This window comes from Diadema antillarum, unplaced genomic scaffold (assembly GCF_040938485.1).
Source record: "Diadema antillarum isolate AM-2024a unplaced genomic scaffold, OU_Dant_1.0 seq00000651_RagTag, whole genome shotgun sequence".
In the NCBI taxonomy this organism is placed as follows: Eukaryota; Metazoa; Echinodermata; class Echinoidea; order Diadematoida; family Diadematidae; genus Diadema; species Diadema antillarum.
The window spans coordinates 1,366,147-1,388,659 of record NW_027271564.1 but is presented as its reverse complement, the minus strand read 5'-3'; the positions used below and the strand labels follow the sequence as shown (position 1 = coordinate 1,388,659).

The 22,513-nt window shown below is 37.9% G+C and overlaps 1 protein-coding gene across 1 annotated transcript in view; it reads left to right on the top strand.

Annotated features, from left to right (window-relative positions):
* Window positions 1-19,241: 19,241 nt before the first annotated feature.
* The window catches only part of LOC139736543 (coatomer subunit alpha-like), a 65,608-nt gene continuing 62,336 nt past the window's right edge, over window positions 19,242-22,513 (top strand). Inside the window, exon 1 of the mRNA XM_071647293.1 lies at window positions 19,242-19,403. Within this exon, the coding sequence (XP_071503394.1) occupies window positions 19,364-19,403 (40 nt within the window). The 5' untranslated portion in view covers window positions 19,242-19,363. The remainder of the gene's footprint in view (window positions 19,404-22,513) is intronic.

Here is a 22,513-nt window from a genome sequence, read left to right as displayed (position 1 = left end):
CTGGTACTTCTCAATCCAGCGTTGACCACAGATTCATGTACTCATTTATGTTATTTATTTCACACTCTTCTCTGAAAGTTGTCTGTATTGAAACAGGTGTTTTTTTCCCCTTTCGGATAGATCTATTTGACTTCGGAGACGTAATCTGCTTTGGTATAAAATAATCTAAGACGCGCGCCTGTCCTTGTCTGTGTCCTGCCATTTTTCTGATACCCCTCTCACCCCTATGTCTTGCATTTTCCCCCCTCCAATGATATTGTAAGAAGACGTGTGTTCGTGCTTTTGATTTTTCTCCCACTAAACAGGTCAAATTAAATTTCCAGTCAGTCCAGTTGTAAAAATCAATGATTTGTGGATATGATCATGTAATACATCTTCCCCATCTGACACTCGTTCAACATATTAGAAATTTGGAAGACAACATCACCTTAATTATCTATATTCCTGCTGTTATCATTATCATTAGTAGTGTGTAGTACAATGTAGTTACCACTATTGCACATATTGGTATAGGAAGCAATATGCCTATAGGCATGTATACACTGTATATCTGTATACATGAAATAAAACAGAAATCGAGTTCATGCTAATCACCGACAATTTATTTCACCACACCAATTTTTGAGCGATTTGCAACAACACTTGAGAAAGAGCGAATCGCTCAAATATTTGTGTGCTGTAAATAAATTGTTGGTGATCAACATGAAATTGGTTTCTGTTTTACTTTCGATATCATGATATTGCTGCACCAACATGTAGACTACCTGGTACTCAATCAATCAATATATATATATATATATATATATATATATATAATTATCTATGTATATATATATACATATATACATATATATGTATTCACACACACACACATTACAAGCATGAACTCCTATATATATATATATATATATAATTATCTATGTATATATATATACATATATACATATATATGTATTCACACACACACACACACATTACAAGCATGAACTCCTTTCAAGATTGTCTTCCACAAAAAAACATAAAGTTAAGTTGGACAGAGTTAATTTTCCTGATTTTTTACAATTTATTTGACATTCATCAAGGTCAAAGTTGATTGCTGAGAATCAACCACAGTACAGTGATATACCATTTGCTTGAAGTACACGTACCATTATCATACCTAATACGGCGGCTATAATCACAGGCAGTACATGCGTCAGGAACATATTATGCAAATGATAGGCAAGACCACCAGTGTCGCAAATTTGTGACAACTATTGTAGTCACAAAATCAAATGCATATGCATCTACATTGTATAATGGACATGCAATAGGGCAACAACATAAAATTCATGAATAATGAACACTGTCTGGCAAGATTATCTAAGGCAATACATCAATATAGTGCACAATTTCACTTGCCCTTGATAGCTTCAAGCGTGATTCAAAAAGAAAATCCTAATGAGTGTAAAAACGCACTATGGTATAGTATGAAAACATATTGTGTTGATCCGCATACACTATGGCAATATAAATCTACGAATTATGAACACTGAAAAAAACACCAAAGGCATTCCTGGCAACAGTACAAAGGCAATACATTTGTAAATGTAAGATTTCACTTGTACTTAGCTCAGCATGATTCAAAATTAAATCCTTAGTAATGAGTTTAACAAACACTATCCCATACACTGTGTAGTATGAAAACATAATTTGGTAACAACATGTAAGCAAAACAACTATCACAGATATACAACAAATGTTGTATATCACGAAAGCAAATGCCTGTATAATCAACTATCATGCAATATAGCAACAACATAAAATCCATAAAGATTCATAAGAATGAACACTGTCGGGAAAGAATATCAAATGCATTCTTGGCATAACAATATCAACTAAAGGCAATCCATGAACATCTGTATAATGCAAGATTTCACACACGCCCATTTGCTTCAAACGAAATTCAAAGTGAAATCTAAAGAGTGTGAAAACATACTACAGTGCATCTCAAAGTATGTACATGTAGGCAAAACAAGCGTCACAAATAAGACAACTACATGTATTGTATATATCATGAAAGCAAATGCATGTACAATCACTTAGCATACAATATGGCAGCAAAATAAAACCATGAATAATGGACACTGGCAAGAATATAAAAAAAATATATCAAAGGCAATACTGTATAATCCAAGATTTCACTTGCACTTGTTCGCTTCAAGCACAATTCAAAATGAAATCCTTATGAGTGTGAAAACATACTATATGGTATAGTACGAAATGTTAACGTGGCAACAATATATAGGCAATACAAGTCTCGCAAATACATGTATGACAAATATTGCATATTGCGAAAGCAATGTCCCGGGGTTACTTTAATACTAGAGTACACAGTCAGTCTAGACAATCTAGTATCTAAACGACTGTAGTGTTGTCACTGACACTGACACTGGCCCACCAGGCACTGGTACTATGACTCTAACTAGCTAGACAAGAATAAATTTACGTGTAAAGTTTACACCTAAGCTCAAATTTACATAAATTTACACTTTTTTCATGTACAAAGCTGTTTGCCCCAACACACAACGTACAGAGTGTAATATAGCCCCAGGGCCTAAATTAGGCCTGCTTGATCTTTTTTATTTTGCATAGCTAGTACTTGGTGGTAAACAGATATGTCGACGGCAAACACAAAATCCAGTGTCTGGGACTACCTTTGCTACTGCGCTCACAAGAAAGCCAACATACGACCGATCCGCCTAATTGTAACGTTACTTGGGGAATTAATTTACTTCTTATTCTCATCATGGCTTGGTGTCAAACTTACCTGTTTCCAAATCCTTTTGTCAAGTGATTTGTGCAGTTTACAGCCGCACAATATGGCATTTTAATGCCTCGCTCAGGGTCTCGGAACGTCAGAAAAACACGGTACAACATGCAGTAACTGTATGTGGATAGCGTCTGCTGGGATTTGCACGCAAAAAAGTTCCGCTAAGCAAAATGGCGGACGTCACGTGACAATGAGTCGAGCGACGGCGACAAAACGGGTGGCGAGTGATTCTTCTATGTGTAAGAGTTCTGTGGTTCTAACAGTGTATTATAGTCAAATACAAAATTCTTACGAAGACATTCAAATCAAGCAGATTCGTCAGTGTTGCTAACGTACAAGTGTGTAGGGCCCCTTCTCCGAATCACCGTTTATAACCCAGCTCTATAACCCAGAGCTGGCGCAACTGGAGGGGTCCGCTTTTTTTTTTTTTTTTTTTTTTGCTTGTCCGCTGAAGAAGCGACTCAAAATAAAAATACAAATTGGGCCCCCTCACTTTTGAAAACGTAGCACCGACCCTGTAATGGTCTACTGTAGGTAATAGCCATGCATATAGATTTTTCAGAATCCTTCTCGCTTGATAGTCTATCATAGCGACATAATTGTCTGATGGAGAAATATACATATTGTTAAACGAATTAGTATTCAATTAATAAACTGATAAATCAGTAAATAGATGGGTAAAATTCATGATGACGTATAAATGGCCTGACATTTAAAAGAATGTGAAGATCGTGCTACCTTTTTTTTTTTTTTTTTGGTAACGTCACAACTGCCTTGTTGGATATTATGATATCTTTTCCTGTTTTTGCTTGCACAAAGATGAGATGCACATTAATCATCATTCATGAAATATCTGTTGTTTTGAGTAATGATGTGAGGTCTGGTAAGAGTACTCGTGACCTTACCAGTTGGGCAGACAGTTTGGACGCCACTTGACACATATCACGACGATGATGACAATGATAATACCGAAAATGCTCAAGGATAGGGTGACTGGGAGGATGACTCCAAGACGATTACCGGAATCCGCTGTATAAAGGTGAGATGGGGGGGGGGGGGAATTAGGTGGGGCATCAAAGAAAATGCGATAATGTCAAGTCAGAAATGCTCTCAGACTCGTCGTGTAGATTTTAAATTTACACAACTCAGAACAAGCGTCAAATGTCAGGTGTCAAACGTTTTTGAGAGCTTAAACAAAACAGAAATGACAATTATTGAATGAAAATGATGCAATATGAAATAGCCAAGGAAATTAATCAACTAATTAATCATCATCACCATTTACAGAAAAACTGGGGGAAATTGTTGCAAAAATGATAGCACAAAGGTCATATGCATGGATTCACTTCACGGTGAAATTCCATTCCACTATCAATTTGGCTCAACCCATGAAGTACCAACATCCTAATTCATTTCCCCCGATTTTTCATAATATACATTTAGATGTATAAACCTACAATAAAAGAAAATTACAGGTTTGCAAAAGCCTGAAAGTAAACTAAAATATAGAAATGGCGAGGAATGCCCGTTGCTTGGTAGTATATTTTTAAATATTGTATCACGGAATGAGGGAAATCCTGATGGGGCAACATCATGTCACACATTCTGATACCGAAACAAATCGGCACCACTAACAAAATTAAAGTAATGAAGACTTTATTCTTCCCTCGCTTCCTCAGACGGCATGGTCCCAGCCTCGAGCCATCTTGACTTCCACTTGTGGGCCGAACAGGCCACACCCACTTTGAATAAATGCATATTCATGACAATTGTTAAAACAATTTGTACAGTTTTGCCAGGTTTCTACAAGTCAGATTTCAAAACAAAAATCCTCATCTTCATTTCCCCGTTTCATCATGTTCATAAATATACTCTATAGAAACGTAATATCTCTCTTTTTTGTTTTTCAGAGACTTTGACAAACTCTATTAAAGTGGGTTCACAACCAAAAGCATGCCGAAGTGTACTACAAATATTTCTTTGAAATGTTTTTCATACCCTGCATAAAACATTGGAAAACATGAGCAAAAAACATAACAGTTCGATTGTAAACATAGCATTTACGAGAAGATAAGGAAGGAAAGAATCTCTTTCTCGTGTTATCAATATACAATCCTCCATATTAATTTAGTTGTTTATAAACTAAAGAAGGAGCAAATGTTGAGTAGCGACGCGGATTTCCGTCACTTTCTCAAATAGGTCCTACCTCTGAAATGCCCAAATGACAAGCGTTAAAATGTCCTTACAGAGAACACAAGCTAAAGATGGGCATTAATGATTATCTTTTGTCTTCCGAATTCTTTCCCTGCTTGCTCGGCCCAACCCTTCCTAAGAAAACAGGGGAAGAAGTCTTTGAACCAGGAAAATTACACATCAAGTACATTATTGGGCGAATTGGTGAATTATTCGATACAGAAATTGTCGTCTTTACGAAAACGAAAATCAAAAACTTTCTATGTCTCCGAAGATGAACATCGAACAGCCCGTCACATCCCAGGGAACAGTGATAAACATTATCTGAATGAATTTAATAATGTAGCCAATTTCCCATTGCGAAATCAGAGCCTACATACACGGTGAGGTTGTAAGTGCGATACATCATGACTAGCTCAGCTGTAAACTTTTTTGAGGCGTGCTCGTGTTCTATATCTAAACTTTTTGCACTATCTGGGCGTCACATCATTCATCACTTCAAGAAATAAGGTGCATGCATTATATCAAACGCACCTCGCTGGTGGAGTCTTGCTCAGTTTGCGCAATTCTAAAGCCCACCGCTGCGGCACACACTATTACTCTAGTCCTCATATGGGGTCAACTGCAATGGTTCATTAGCATATGCCCAGCAACGGAGGCGGAATCTCGATCGGGCAAGAACATAGGTGCAAAACGCAACGTAAAGACGAGTAGTCCATGGGCCAGGCCAGATATTGGTACCACCTGAGGTGGCAAAACCTTTTTGGTGTCATTTTGTTTGTCGGGCATAGATATGCTTGTCAAGCTATGATAGCATTTCCAAATGAGTAGCTTAGTCATAATAAATGAATTTTTAAACCAATTTGGTCTCGTTGTTATATCCCTATACTTCTGAATCGAAACTAACCGCTATACAAAGAAGAGCACTGTTTTCTGTATGTTCCATAGAGCTGTAAAATGCAGCTCTATGGTATGTTCACAGGTGTTCTGTTGTAAACGCGGTGCGCTTAGTCTTCATTCAAGGCAGCGAAGGGAATATCCAAAGGTTATGATGTCCACAGCGCTTAGTCTTTATTCTAGACGGCGAAGGGAATATCCAAAGCTTATGATACAGTGTATATCCTTTTATCTAAAAACAACAACAACATCAAAAGCAATTCCTCGTGAATTTTACCGAATTTTTCAATTATTTATCATTTTCCGGCAAAAACGCTACGGTGAAAACGCTAACACCACGCCAATGTCGCTTAATTTTAATCCGACAATAAAAGATAATGCAAAAACAATGTACCGGTACACTACAATACATTATAATGAATAATATTGTAAATAAATAGAGTGATTTTTGTTTTAAAACTGATGTATTTGTTGAGAGGGTAGTATAAAAACAGTATAGATAATCCCTTTTATGAGGAACTTTAGATATGATAACGGTACATTGGTCTAGATAAAGACTAAGCGCACCGCGTGACAGCTGTGGACATCATAACCCTTTGGATGTTCCCTTCGCTGACTTGAATAAAGACTAAGCGCATCGCGTTTACAACAGAACACCTGTGGACATACGGAAGACAGTGCTCTTCTTTATATAGCGGTTAGTTTCGATTCAGAAGTATAGGGATATAACAACGAGACCAAATTGGTTAAAAAATCATTTATTATGACTAAGCTACTCATTTGGAAATGCTATCATAGCTTGATAAGCATATCTATGCCCGACAAACAAAATGACACCAAAAAGGTTTTGCCACCTCGGCCGTAATCTGGCAGAACTCCCTAAGTCGATTTTGGTCGATTTTCAGGTTTTGAGTGTTTTGTGTGTTTTTTCTCATGCTCTTTCAAGTGGGCCAAAAAATAAGTTGTGAATCGGTACAGAAAGTTATTTTTAGAAAGTGATTTTGGCAAAATTCCTGAGGAGAGAGGGCGATTAATCTGGCAGAACTGCGTAAGTCGAGATTCGAAATGAATTTTCCGATGTTAATCGGGCAGAACTGCGTAAGTCGACTTACGACAACGCTTGGACCAAGGTGTTCCTGCATCCCGCACGGACATGGTATATCTGAACACGCGCGTACGCGACCTTGGTAGTGACGAACGCGCTGCGCGTTCAGGCTAGCAGTGCCTAGCTAGCTAGCTAGACACGTCGTACGGCTACGTGTATTGTACACGACGACAGTCACGCTAAAGCAATAACCCTCGTTACTCTTGGGGGAAATTGCCACTTTCTTTCCCTTCATAGACTGGCAGGCTTCAAAACAGGTCAATATGCGGTATGCCTTACTATTAAGTTTTGCTACAATCTAGTGTTTTTTAAGCCTAGAGCATTTCTAGATCTAACAAACGTTATAGTTTGCATCTTGTCTGACATCACGCTCCAGTCAACTTTAGGCCTACTTAGTACTGCTGCAGCACTTGTCCATTGTTAGTGTACGTGAAATCAATGTACTGTGCGGTAGCGTAGGTCACGCGAACAACAATATCTGTAATCCATTGACCATAGCTTCTTATTTTATTTTTCATTGTAATAAGCGGTTAGTGGGCTTGGATCTATGGGATTAATCTCAAGAAGTTTAATGAATATCTAGGATACCGTCCGTAACGATGGCATTTTCGATCCAATCCTACAGACGTCAGAAATTGACCAATACTAACACTTAAATTACAGTTTACTTTTTAATACCGGTACCGTACCGGTACTCCCAGTACAGTTGTGCAGTAGGGGCCTACTACTAGTAGACTACTGGGGCCTACCGTTACTTAACTTAGGCTGAATCGCCGGTTATTCTGTCTTTACTCAGTTTTCTATTTTTCTAGATTTGATTCGGCCAGACATTCTTGAAGTCTGTAATATGAAGAATCTAGAATCTACAGGTTAAATGCTAAATTATAAACATTTAGCCCTAGAAATAGATCTGAAACTTAGATTTAGATCTGTGTTCTATACTATACATTACTACTAGTACCCGGTACTACTACTAGACATTATAGGCTATAGACTTTATACACTTACCGTTAGTCATTATAGATAGGCAGGTTAGGCTTTACGTTGTTCTTAGATCTACTGTAACATTAGTACCGGTACCTTCTAGGCCTAGATCCCCAATAAACAGTCTAGCTGTAACGCTAGATTTAGCCCCTACCTGGATATAGAGTCTAGCGTTAGATCTAGAGTCTAGACTAGACAATCTAGAAACTAATTTTCATTGATCTACTAGTCTGTTATAATGACGCCCCAAAATAGACGTCTGGATGTTACATAGACCTAGACAATCGAGTAGACAGAGTTCGAGAGTTCTCGTACGTTTTTAATACGCCTGCGTAGATTTTAACGGTTAGAACACTACTACCCTAACGTTAGTACTGTAGCGACAATAAGGCCTACAGTAGGAGTCGACACAAACGAGAACTAGGGTCTATTTTTTTCATTTTCTAATAAAGCTGTAAATAAACTTTTAGTCAGGCCTAGCTCCTAGTATTCTTTAGTTTAAATAGAGTTTAGGCCTTCAGCCAAAAGGGTCTAGGCTTACTCTTACTTTGGGCATAGAGTAGGAATACTAGGATAATGAAGATGAGATCAGTAGGCCTATCGTATGCAGATTCCTACGTAGCGCTCTACTACTCTCAAGATGTCTAGTGTATCGTTAGGCCTGAATAGACTACGGTCTAGACGGTCTACAGTGTAGTTCCTGTAGTCTTGATGAACAATATAGCTTAACATCCTGAATCTAGTCTAATGTTATTCTTAATCCAAATGCAATGCTTCACGAGATCGACAATAACCCAAGCAGCAGCCAGGCTTTTGATGTAGCAGTACTTCTTGTGCCGCTAAATAATACTGAAACATGAACACAGACTGACAACATTTGGGGAAAGCAAGTTATTTTCCTCATACAAATGAATGGATAAAATGAAATTAAATGTGAATCAATAATGATGACTTTATACAATACAAATATTTCAAGAAAATTGTACTCAATCTAAAATATTCATTGTTTTAATGACACTGCATCCGCTGAATAGTAAGAGGGTGGATGGTAAAATACGATAGGTAACCCGCAGAAAATAGACCGAGATACGTAGTTCTGGTTGATAAACCACGTGTTTATCAGCCAGAACTGCGTATCTCTAGGAGATACGCAGTTCTGGCTGATAAGCACGTGGTTGACGACGAAAAGAGATACGTAGTTCTGCCTGATGAAACACGTGCTTATCAGGCAGAACTGCGTATCTCCTAGAGATACGCAGTTCTGCCTGAAAAACCCCCCGCATGGCCAAAAACTTACGCAGTTCTGGCTGATCAACCCGGGCACGTGACCAGAGATACGCAGTTCTGCCAGATTACGATCGCAAAAATTTGGCGACGATTAATCTGGCAGAACTGTGTAAGTTTTTTAAATTGGTAATTTTTACTACTTAAAAAGGTCAAATTGTCATTTTTTTGCTGGAAATAAATTCTTTAGACCAATTATGACCGAGAAAAGAGGACAAATGCAACTCATCGTACCTCAGTTTAGAAAGGTGTAACATTGAATCTTTAAACCCGATTTCTGGCGTAATGTGTTAAAGGAGATACGCAGTTCTGCCAGATTACGGCCGACCTCAGGTGGTACCAACAACCCATTTTTCGGATCTTGGCCCATGGACTAGAGGGACAGAAAATGTTGTAACCGGGATTTAAAAAAAAAAAAAAATACATATCTCAGAAAAACCGTGATTTCGGACACTTCTATTCACACTGAAATTTTCTGTACAGATTGACAAAACATCAAGGAATCAGAATCTATCACTAACTAGAAATGTCGCTATGGCGACTGATATGCCTCCGCCATAATACATGTTTCTCCAAACAGGTCTAAAGTACAATGTCTTGACGATGTGTGATGACATTATCACATAATTGGTAAAATATTGAAATGTTTGTCATAAAATGTGTTGAATGTTCACTTTCCTTGAATTAGTGTTTGATAGGTGAATGGCTATGTTTTCTAAGAGTGCATGTACAATGTAAATGAAGATTTGAGGACTTTTACTTGACTTTTGACCCATTTATAGTTTTAATTATGCATTGAGTAAATGGCAAGGTTTGGAAAAAAAGTGTAATTTTTGTATAAAGGAATATATTGTTAGCATTATAACTTGACCTTTGACCAATTTACCCTATGACCCTTAAATTCCCATGAGAATCACTCTCAGGCAGAACATGCATATGGCCTCCACCTCCCCTCACAGCCATCCGTTCCACCCACTATCTTACTCATGACATGTACACCTATTATCATTAGTATGTCCCGGGAGTTATGTAGAATTTGGGATGTCACAAAACTGGGGAAAATGGAAATCATGAACACCAATTATAATAGCAGAGTCCGATCACACAGTATGAGAGTTGCGAGACACGACAAACTGGAAAGCTGCCATAGCCAAGAGGTAAATGCAATTCCATGACTTTTCCATGACTTCTCACAAATTTTCCAAATTCCCTGACTTTTCCCTGACTTTCCATAACCACAAATATTTCCAGGATTTTCCAGGATTTTCCATGACTGTGGGAACCCCGACTGTATATAGTCAAATATAAAATTCTTACGAAGACATTCAAATCAAGCAGATTCGTCAGTGTTGCTAACGTACAAGTGTGTAGGGCCCCTTCTCCGAATCACCGTTTATAACCCATGTTAAGGCAGAGCTGGCGCAACTGGAGGGTTTTTTTGTTTTGTTTTGTTTTGTTTTGTTTTTTTTTTGCTTGTCAGCTGAAGAAGCGACTGAAAAAAAAAAACAAATTGGGCCCCCTCACTTTTGAAAACGTAGCACCGACCCTGTAATGGTCTACTGTAGGTAATAGCCATGCATATAGATTTTTCAGAATCCTTCTGGCTTGATAGTGTATCATAGCGACACTTCAATAAATGAACTGGTAAATCAGTAAATAGATGGGTAAAATTCATCATGACGTATAAATGGCCTGACATTTAAAAGAATGTGAAGATCGTGCTACCCTTTTTTTTTTTGGTAACGTCACAACTGCCTTGTTGGATATTATAATATCTTTTCCTGTTTTTTGCCTGCACAAAGATGAGATGCACATTAATCATCATTCATGAAATATCTGTTGTTTTGAGTAATGATGTGAGTTGTGGTAAGAGTACTCGTGACCTTACCGGTTGGGCAGACAGTTTGGACGCCACTTGACATATATCACGACGATGATGACAATGATTATACCGAAAATGCTCAAGGATAGGGTGACTGGGAGGATGACTCCAAGACGATTACCGGAATCCGCTGTATAAAGGTGAGATGGGGGGGGGGGGGATTAGGTGGGGCATCAAAGAAAATGCGATAATGTCAAGTCAGAAATGCTCTCAGACTCGTCGTGTATAGATTTTAAATCTACACAACTCAGAACAAGCGTCAAATGTCAGGTGTCAAACGTTTTTGAGAGCTTAAACAAAACAGAAATGACAATTATTGAATGAAAATGATGCAATATGAAATAGCCAAGGAAATTAATTAACTAATTAATCATGATGACATTATCACATAATTGGTAAAATATTGAAATGTTTGTCATAAAATGTGTTGAATGTTCACTTTCCTTGAATTAGTGTTTGATAGGTGAATGGCTATGTTTTCTAAGAGTGCATGTACAATGTAAATGAAGATTTGAGGACTTTTACTTGACTTTTGACCCATTTATAGTTTTAATTATGCATTGAGTAAATGGCAAGGTTTGGAAAAAAAGTGTAATTTTTGTATAAAGGAATATATTGTTAGCATTATAACTTGACCTTTGACCAATTTACCCTATGACCCTTAAATTCCCATGAGAATCACTCTCAGGCAGAACATGCATATATACTCAGCTTCATGATGATACTGTAAGCTACTTTCGAGATATGGAGGAAGAAGTCAAAATTCAGCTCATTTACTTGAGCGTTGATCTTTTGACCTTTTACCTTTTGGGAAAAAATTCACAGGGAATCTTTATTTGGGAATACATGTATACAACAAGTTTAAAGAAAGATCCTGCATGCATTGCATAAACATGAGGGGAAAGTGAAATTGTAAAGAGTTCACCTTGACCTTTGTCCCCTGACCTTTGACCCTTGACCGTAAAATTCCCTAAATGATCACTGCCAGTCGTCACATGCCTATATATTATGTTCAATGAAGATACGTTGAACGATTTCCGAGGTATGGAGAAAAAAGTGACACTTCAACATTTTCACTTGATCATTGACCCTTGCCAATTAACCTCATGACCCAAAACAGAGAATTGTGAAGAGTTTGTTCGCAAAAACCGATAAGTCCATATATGCCAAATGGAGATATTAGCGATTGACGGTCAAGAAAAACAAAGAGAATAAAAAGAAAATATTTGCTTCTTTTGACCATAACTTCAAAAATTTACCTTTATATGTAGTGATCAATATGTCATTTAAAAGGTATTATTTTGTACTTTAAGACAGAGACCGTACTTCAAAATCTTCAAAAATGGACTTATCGGTTTTTGCGAACAAACTCTTCATGTATACATTAATCTTCAGTCATTGCACAAATGTGGGGAAATAATGAAATTTTGAACATTTGACATTGACCTTTGACCTTGAGCATCTGCATCCAAAAGTTGATAGGCACAACTTCACTCCCTCATACATAGACCTAAGAATATGCCTACATTCATACAGCCTGTTATACGTGTACCACTACTCGCGTACAATATAGTGCCGTTGCCAAGGGCATACTATAACTGGTTACATTATACAACATCCCCCTCTCCTTGAAGAAATTTACAGAGTGTACCTTTTATCACACCAAGTTTGTTTTCTATGCCAGTACTAATCAAAAGTAAAATTAATAATTTGATGAATGGTTCAATTCCTCCGCTCAGAAAGAGGGGTCTAAAATTTGCCCATATGAATATTCGTAGTTTAATTTCTAAAATTGATGAACTTAGATTACTTCTGAGACATACATCACTTGATGTCATTGGTTTGAATGAGACATTTTGTGATTCCATGATTGATGATTCTGAATTGCATATCGATGATTATGTCCTATTACGTAGAGACCGTACAAGACATGGTGGCGGTGTGGCTATTTATATTTCCAAAAGATTCAACTATAAAATAAGAGACGATTTGAATTCATCTACTTTAGAATGCCTTTGGTTTGAATTGCATTATCCAAATAAGCCTTCCATCCTTGTAGGGGAATTTTACAGACCTCCGAATTCTTACGTCGATTTCTTTGACGAATTAGACAGGACTTTGGACTCTGCTCTCTCGGAACATATGAGTTGTATTATATTAGGTGATTTCAATTGTAATTATATGCCACACCAATATGATGTGAATGCCGAAAAAGTTATGTTTTATACAAATATGTACGGACTAAGTCAGTTAATTGATACTGCCACAAGAGTTACAAATACTGCTTCTACTTTAATTGATTTGATATTTGTATCAGACAAAGAACTTTACAGTGAATGGGGAATATTTGAGACTAGCATTAGCGACCATTATTTGGTATATGCTATTCGGGACTTCAGTGCAAAGATCCATCAAAAATCTGAATGTGCGGAATTTCGCTCATTCAAAAATCTTAATGAGGAGGAATTTTATAGTGATTTGAGAAGTGCTCCGTGGCAGGTCATAAAAGATATAGACGACGTTGATGATGCGTGGGATATGTGGTTGACTCTTTTCAATGATGTTATCAACAAGCACATACCTTTGCGCAAAAAGCGGATAAGAAAACATGCATGTCCATGGATATCTGATGAGATTGTTAAGCTCATGACGGAACGTGATAAAGTTCTCAAAGCTGCTAAATCTAACAATAGTGATGATCTTTGGAATACCTATAAATATCTAAAAAACAAAGTTACTCATCTCATGAGAATAAGAAAAAAACAGTATAACACTGACCAAATTTTACAAAATCGTAACAACAGTAAGAAAATGTGGAAGAGCTTGAGGGAACTTACGCCTAAATCATCACCCATTTCTCCCAATACCATAAAGGCTGATGATGCAGAAGTATCGGACAACGCAAGTATTGCTGAAGCATTCAACAATTTTTTCATATCTAATGCTACTAAAATTACAAAAGACCTGCAGAGGAATACTTCGCAAATGATATTTGATGAGGACAAAGGCTTTGTTCCATCTCATTCTCAATTTAATTTAAGTATGATAACGAGAGATTTTGTATTGAGACAGATCGAGCTTCTTGGCATAGATAAAGCAACCGGAGAAGATCACATCGGCTGCAAACTTTTAAAGATGACAAAGAATGTTATTGCAGAATCTCTTTGCGATATTATCAACAAATCCCTGTCTACGGGAGTTGTTCCACGTGAATGGAAAAAGGCTCGGGTAGTACCGATATTAAAAGTAGGAGATATTTCTTCGTTGAATAACTACCGCCCCATCTCAATCTTACCAACAGTGAGTAAAATTATCGAAAGGGCCGTACATCAACAACTGAGCGAATTCATGAATGCGAATGATTTACTACACCCTAATCAATCTGGTTTTAGACCATTTCATTCCACATCAACTGCTCTTGCAAAACTTGTGAATCAGTGGTCTTTGAATAGATAATAATCAAATTTCTGGAGTTGCCTTCATAGATCTTCGGAAGGCATTTGACACTGTAGATCATGACCTACTTTTACATAAATTAAAGTGTATAGGGTGTAGTAAAACGACTGTAGATTGGTTTAAATCCTATTTAAGTGACAGACAGCAAGTGACGCAATTCAAAGGAGCCAAGTCCCACCCTTCAACTATTAAATTGGGTGTACCTCAAGGGTCAATTCTTGGTCCCCTTTTATTTTCAATGTATGTCAACAGTCTACCAGAGTGTACTTCAGAAGGTGTTATAGATATGTACGCTGACGATACGATCCTCACTGTCAGTGCTAATGACGCAACAGTTTTAGAAGAAAAGATAACTGTTGCACTAAATAAAGTAATGGGGTGGATTAAGAAAAATCGGCTCGTCCTTAACACTGACAAAACTTCTGTCATGATTATCGGCTCCCGTGCTAATCTCGGGAAAATTGAAAATTTCAGTATTTCATTAGATGGTAGTCGGATTAAAAGAGTTCATTTCACTAAATGTTTAGGTGTTTTAATAGATGAAGAACTGAAATGGTCTAAACAAATCGAAAATGTATGTAAACGTACCCAAAAAAGTGTCTGCATGATAAAGAGAGCGAAGGCCTTTTTGCCCCAACAATCCCTAAAATTACTTTATAATAGTCTAGTGTTACCACAATTTGATTACTGTTCTGTTGTTTGGTCAAACAGATTTCCATACCATATACAACTAAGCTAGAAAAAAATTCAAAAGAGGGCAGCAAGAATAATTTTGGACAAAACATATGACACACCGTCGGCTGATTTATTCAAAAGTCTGAAATGGATGACACTAGACAAACGTTTTGATTTCAGCCGCGTTATGATGATATATAAATGCGTCCATAACTTAGCACCTTCGTACCTTCAGGTGCACTTAGTTAAGCCTAGTGATGTACATGAACATCATACAAGGCTAATAGACAGTGGAAATCTATGTGTGCCAAGATTTTGCTCTGATTGTCACAAGTGCAGCCCAATCGTATCCTCTGTACTTGAATGGAACAGGCTAGATCATTCAATTAGATCAGCTTCTTCCATATATTCATTTAAGAGATTGTTTAAGCAAAGTTGCTATCTGTAAGTAACACACGAAATTCATTCTGGGCTTTATCATTCCTGTATGATAGCGTTTTTAATTGTTATTTCGGCATTCTGGTGAACTCTTGCTGTGGCATGTACTTTTTATGTTACTTTGCAATGTACAGTATGCTGGTATGTATCTACACTGTATTATGTCATCTTCTGTATATACGTTTTGCTATTTAATGTACATATGTTCATCAATATTATTCAGGGCTCCATGGAAGACCACTATTTATTGGTGAATGGACTACCCTGACAAAAGATTAGAAATAAATAAATAAAATAAATAAATAAATAAATTATAACATTGGTTCTGTTATTGTTCAGGCGAATGAAAAGTATAGGTCAACAAAAATAAATCACCATGAATATCTCACATATTGGTAAGGATAAAATTCTTAGTTGCGGACAACTTTACACCCCGAAGTGTGATTTTGTTTCTCGGTTTTTTTCATAGAGTATATATTGAGTAATGAGTAGTGGCAGTGAAATTCGAAACAAACGGTCGATATCGTCCTATATTATTGTCTCGTAAGACACATTTTTTGAAAACAATGTGAAGAACGTGTATCCCGCGTGATTCGGTGTTACTCGGGACATCGCATGAGGCATTCGTGCAACTAATTTTCAGAGGACAAAAAAGGGGGAAATAGGCCCTATCAAGTTCGTGATGACTATTCAAAGGACTCGTCAGATAGATTACAATGATCATTTTAATCAAATAGGCCTATACATGACTGTATCCATAGGCCTAGTATGGCCTATAATGTGCTTTTGAAATATCAATCGTAATATGAAACAGATTCTATAGAAAGGACCTACCATTGATTCAAATTCACATTCAAATTCAAAATCAAATTATATTTTCACTTTTTTTTTTTTCAACAGAATGTTCAGGAAACAATATGATAAACTTGACATGCAGGTCGTTGAAAATGTACATAGCAAGACAGGACTAACAACATGCCCATGTTTACATGATCAGTAAAAAAAAGAAACTTTATACTACGATGATCTTAAATACGCTCTACTCCGGCGGCTGTACGCTCAATTCGAATGTAAAGTATATCAATCGTAACGCTTCATGAAACATGAAAAAGACCCCTGACCCTACTCAGGGGCCGCGGAACGTTTTTTCAGTTTTTTTTTTTTTTTTTTTTTTTTGGGGGGGGGGGGGGGGGGGCCTGCGCAGACAGACGGGGGAGGGGGGTATCAAGGTCAAACCACCCCCCCCCCACCCCCACCCCCCCCCTCCCCCCGCTTAGACGCGCCGGCGTAGCCTGGATGATGATCTTGTGATCTTGGGAGAGGCGGTGTGGTTACTATGCGAGGGGAGAGGGGATGTTCCCCCTCCCAGGGGGAGAACTTTTTGCATTTTGATGTTGTAAATGGTGCAATTTGCTGCATCTTTTTGCATCTTTTATCGACTTGAAACCCCGCTTAGATGCACCGGCGTAGCCTGGATAATGATCTTGTGATATTGGGAGGGGTGGTGGCTACTATGCGAGGGAGCGAAGCAACCGAGCCCGAGCGAGAGGAAGGGAACGGGGGGGGGGTGGGGGGGGGGGGGGTGGAGGGCGTGGGAGGGGGGGTGTTCCCCTCCCACGATGAAAACTTTTTGCATTTTTATGTGGTAAATGGTGCAATTTGCTGCATGTTTTTCCGTCTTTTATCGACTTGAAACGGCCCCACTTGTTTAAGGTAGCAGGATATTTTGATGGGATTATTATTGAACAATTTGCCTAAAAAGTGGTAGCATAAACCTCTTGTATTGATTTATTGTTACAATTAATTTCATGAACGTTGTCTGTTAAGCAATCAAACAGAAAAGGAATGCTCACGAGGGTGTATATAGGATACAAAAGGGATATTTCTCCTCCCACACGAAGGTGATTTTACATTTTCAGACCTGAAATTCAGCGATCTGGTGCAAACTTTTGGTGCATTACTTGGATATTTTTCTAGCTCCCCCACCCCCACCACCCCCCCACCCAAAAAAAATAAAATTATGGAAATAATTTGGACTTTTTTCAGGAAAGTGTTTATGACAAAATCACGACATTTACCTCTTATTCCGCGTGTTCATCATGTGTGTGCATGTACAAAGTCTAATGAGGTAGAAGGGGAGAGGTGTGGGAGGGGGTTGCCCCTCCCACTCTACGGAGCTTTTGCGTTTTTGAAATCAAGATAAAGTGATCTGAAGCACACTTTTTGTGAGAAATTGGTAGTGTGACTTTTCCCCGAATTTTTCCCCTTTCTTTCTTTTTATTTGTTTTTTTTTCACGATCAAAAAGTGTGTGTGTGTGTGGGGGGGGGGGGGGGGCTGCAGCCCCCCCCCCAGCCCCCCCCCCCCCAGCCCCCCCCCCGCTTTCGCGGCCCCTGCTACTTACTCCATAATGTGTGAGATATATTACGTTTGTTTGTTTGTTTGTTTGTTTGTTTGTTTTTGCAATTCAGTTTCAAACGCCCTTGTAGTTATAAATGCAGTAATAATTTGGAAGTTGCCGATATCATTTCAGAATTTGTTAAGCCCGCCTCTCTTATTCTCTGGAAGGTTACTGATCAAGCTATTTACTTTACATAGCCGGAATGACCATCATTATTATCGTTGACTTTATAATTCATGTTTTGTTCGTTTCTTGTTTTGTTTTGTTCAATGTACAAGGCATAGTGTGCAATTTCTTTGTATTTTTAGTCCAATTTATATTAATCATTTTGTCAGCATGATCTAGACAATTTCTTTTCTTGTTATCCGTAGCATTTTTTCGGTAAATCCCTTTTGATCTCTCCTAACAGTTTATCAGTGCGGATAAGCCAAATTCTTTTAATTTCTCACAAGTGGTGTGGAGATCGAACATTGACCTTTGCCTGAGGAAAAAAAAAAAAAACCTAAGAAAGTACTTAGACTTTTAGCAAAGTGTTTCAGAGGTGTTGGAATCATGAAGAAATCAGATACTCGTAGTTTTTGGTTGAGACCTAGTATATAACTAAGGTTTCTTACATTAGGTGAGATAATGAGAAACCTACAATGACATGTGAAAGGGCATATTATTTCAAGAGGAATTCGACGCTTATTTGATTAAAAATAATAGCTTTCAGACTGAGAACAGAGCTATCTTAAGGTGGGGCGCCCACCATTTATAGTAGCCGATCGCTTTGTTTTCCTTTTTATTTGGATGTCTCAGCCATTCCAAAACCGATTTTGATCAACTAAACTTTGAATTCATGTAAGAGTGATATGCTCAACACTATTTCATAACTTGTTTCTGTGGGCCTATCTCTCAAAAAGTTAAAAGCCTAATCCTCATCTCCACCAAAACTATACCATGCTATAACTTCACTTGATGTCTTACTAAACAGCTGGCACAAAAGTCTAAGATTGCTCTCGTGTGCAATGTGACGTGGCTACGCAAAATGCACATAATGTATTACGTAGCTAGACCCACGTACAGTGTGCATCGTGTGCATAGTCCACACTCGTACTCACGGTACGGACACCCGTTACGTTGCATGCTGTACATGCAGATGTGGGTAAATCAGCTACTTCAATTCAAGAACGTCGTGAATAACAAGTTTGTAACACATATCAAGGGATTCGATTTGCCTGCAATCCTGCCCCAGCAATATGCTGACAAAATTTGAGACGAAATCGGCTCGAGTGAAAGGTAAGTACGGCTGAAACTGGTCTTGGCTTCATTAAACAAGTTGAGATTGCGTGAGTGGCATGCATCGTCAATCAATTGTGCATAATTAATTGTACTGCATTGCTGCAAACATAAATTTTTAATACATGGAGGAACAAACTTGTAATTTAAACTAGTCTCTAGTTGTACCTCCATGGGTATTCACAGTATTAAAATGTTTATGCACAAGGACGCATGTATATGAAACAGTCACGTTAGATACCCATGCCATGTAACCTATATTTATCATGTTTATTAGCTACACGCAGCCGCTGTAGGAACAGCGGCTGCACCTCTATTCCTTCGCAGACGTTGTCATTTTTCAGTGTGGTTGTGCGACTCCTTCATGAATATCTTTATTAATCGTGGAAAACTAAAATACAAGGAATTATCTTAATCTATGATAATCATTCAATAATCGATATACGATTTTTTGTTTAATTACGTCAAAAACTCACCGAAATCTGTGGCTGAAATCAGGTCTGTAAACGTCCTTATTGCTTCACTCCTCATCTGCGTGTTATTTGAATGGCATTCACTCTCGTATACTACAACGTACAACGTAGGTAGTCGGAGAGGCGCCCTCTAGCTCTCCGACTACCTACGTTGTACGTTGCGTTGTAGTATACGAGAGTGAATGCCATTCAAATAACACGCAGATGAGGAGTGAAGCAATAAGGACGTTTACAGACCTGATTTCAGCCACAGATTTCGGTGAGTTTTTGACGTAATTAAACAAAAAATCGCGTACCGATTATTGAATGATTATCATAGATTACGATAATTCCTTGTATTTTAGTTTTCCACGATTAATAAAGATATTCATGAAGGAGTCGCACAACCATACTAAAAAATGACAACGTCTGCGAGGGAATAGAGGTGCAGCCGCGTCGCTTCGCGACAGCGGCTGCGTGTAGTTACATGTTTATATGACCCATTCCCAGCTAGGATAGGGTTACTTTCCATGCATTTGATTCACATGTAGAACCCGTGTCTAGCTGTATTTAGTCCCATGCCATACCATGTACGTAGGGTTGGTCTTACTTATACTAACTAGATCTACTCATCGACCGCCTAATTGTTATTTGCCTGATAAGAATATTTAACACTGAAATTCACGTAAAAACAATGAAAAACCTGACCTATTGTTTACACGCTCACTACATGTACAACAATGTATGTTGTACTTGTACATGATTGAGAAAATCCAGCACTATCGTTATCAAATGCTGTTGTTCCCTTTTCATTTCGAAGTTTCAGTGCAGTGCAAAAATATCGCCGTCGAACTTGGTGCCCTCTTTTCAGCTCCCCGCGGTACCGCTCCTTTTCTAGATCGATCGCTATTTTTGTATTGACAATGCACACAAACCGAGTTATATTTAACACAGTGTACACGTATACATTACGATTCGGTTAAAATATTCATTCGAAATTTTGTCCTTGATTCAAACCATTAATGAACAGTAAACTTTCGTTTTCCCCACACATCCTCATCAACAGTCAAAACCAATACATTTTTATGTGCTCTGTGTGCGCGTACAGTGCGTACAATAACTTAAGCGTTCTGTGTGCCAAAAACTACACATGTATGTACGCGGTCGGTTTCAAAAAGGGTGGTCGATGTGTTGTAGAGTTACAGTGTACCATATAGCCGATAATATTAGGGCCGTAAAGTGCACAATAATTGCCCTACATGTACGTACACCTGTGTGGGACATCCCATGATAGGACATGAGCTAATTTGGATAGTCATTTGCATAATCCCTAAGTTTTTACATCAAGATAAACTGTTTGATGAACTTCTTATGTCCACTTCATCGAATATTATTTGCTTTCCTTTGAATAAATGTGAATTTTTATAAATGTCCCATACATATTTCACATTAATGCAAACGAAGCCATTGAAATTTGCATAAATTTACATGATTTTTTTTTCTTACTCCATGGAGATCAAAAGTTCAGCTCATATGCGTCAAAATGATACATCGCGTGTACCAAACATGTCAATATTGAGCAAAGATGAAATTTTACCTTCTGAGGGAACCTTATCTAAGACTTGCCCTTCTAGGGTTTAACCCATTAACCCTAAAAAGATTGGGGGTGGGGGGCTCATTGGGCCCCCCCCCCCCCCAAGATCTTGGCCGTTGACCGCGTGATCGCAAGGAAAATTGGCACGCGCGTAACCCACAATGTAATCTACAAAACTGAATTGGTAATTATTTCACAAATATTCAAATTTATTCTTGATAAATTAATTATGCTAATTTTGGCATGGTTTAAAAAAATGGCTGTAAATCTGTAATTAAAGGTCCAAAACTGCTAATTTTTGGTTTAGGTACTCTGTGTAGGATTATTATTGAATGTACATAAAAAAAAAAGGCGGTATTAATTTTTTTTTCTTATGTATTTTATTGTCTTTAAAATTTCTTATATACAGTATGTATTTCGTTGTTTTTGACTTGTTTTTTATTGTTTTTTTTCGATGGAAATCATCGGCAAAACTATTTCAATCATAAAGAACATGAAATTAATTGACTTTGATCAGTAAAAGTAAAAATAATGATACATTTATGAATTTTGGTCAGAAACAGAATTTGCATTGGATTTGTACATGAAATCACGTTTTTGAGCAATTTCAGATCTGAAATGCACTTACTAAATATTGCGTAACTTCAGAACTGCGTACCCGGGCGTCGCAAATTTGGTCTCAAAAGTTGCGCAAGACTTAAAAGAAAATAGTCATAAAACGTAGCGGCGCGAAATTTTTACGTTGTAGATTTATTGCGAAAAATGTCGAAGCGGGGCCTAAAAAGCCCCCCCCCCCCAGTCTTTTTAGGACAAGTCCCGATACCACCGAGAATACTCAGACAGGTGTCTGTGAAAAATGCGTGTTGTAGCAAAATCAGTCCGTCCTCAATGGGTTAAGGGTTAGAATTTAGGGTAAGGGTAACATTGACTTTAAGTCCGTATCTACACTTGTAGTTGTACGTAGATCTGTATGGCTGTGCTGAAGGTACAATTGTAGAAGCCTAAAATAATTTAGCCCCCATAACCCATCATATTGACCTTTCCAGGCTCGGGATTACGGTGTA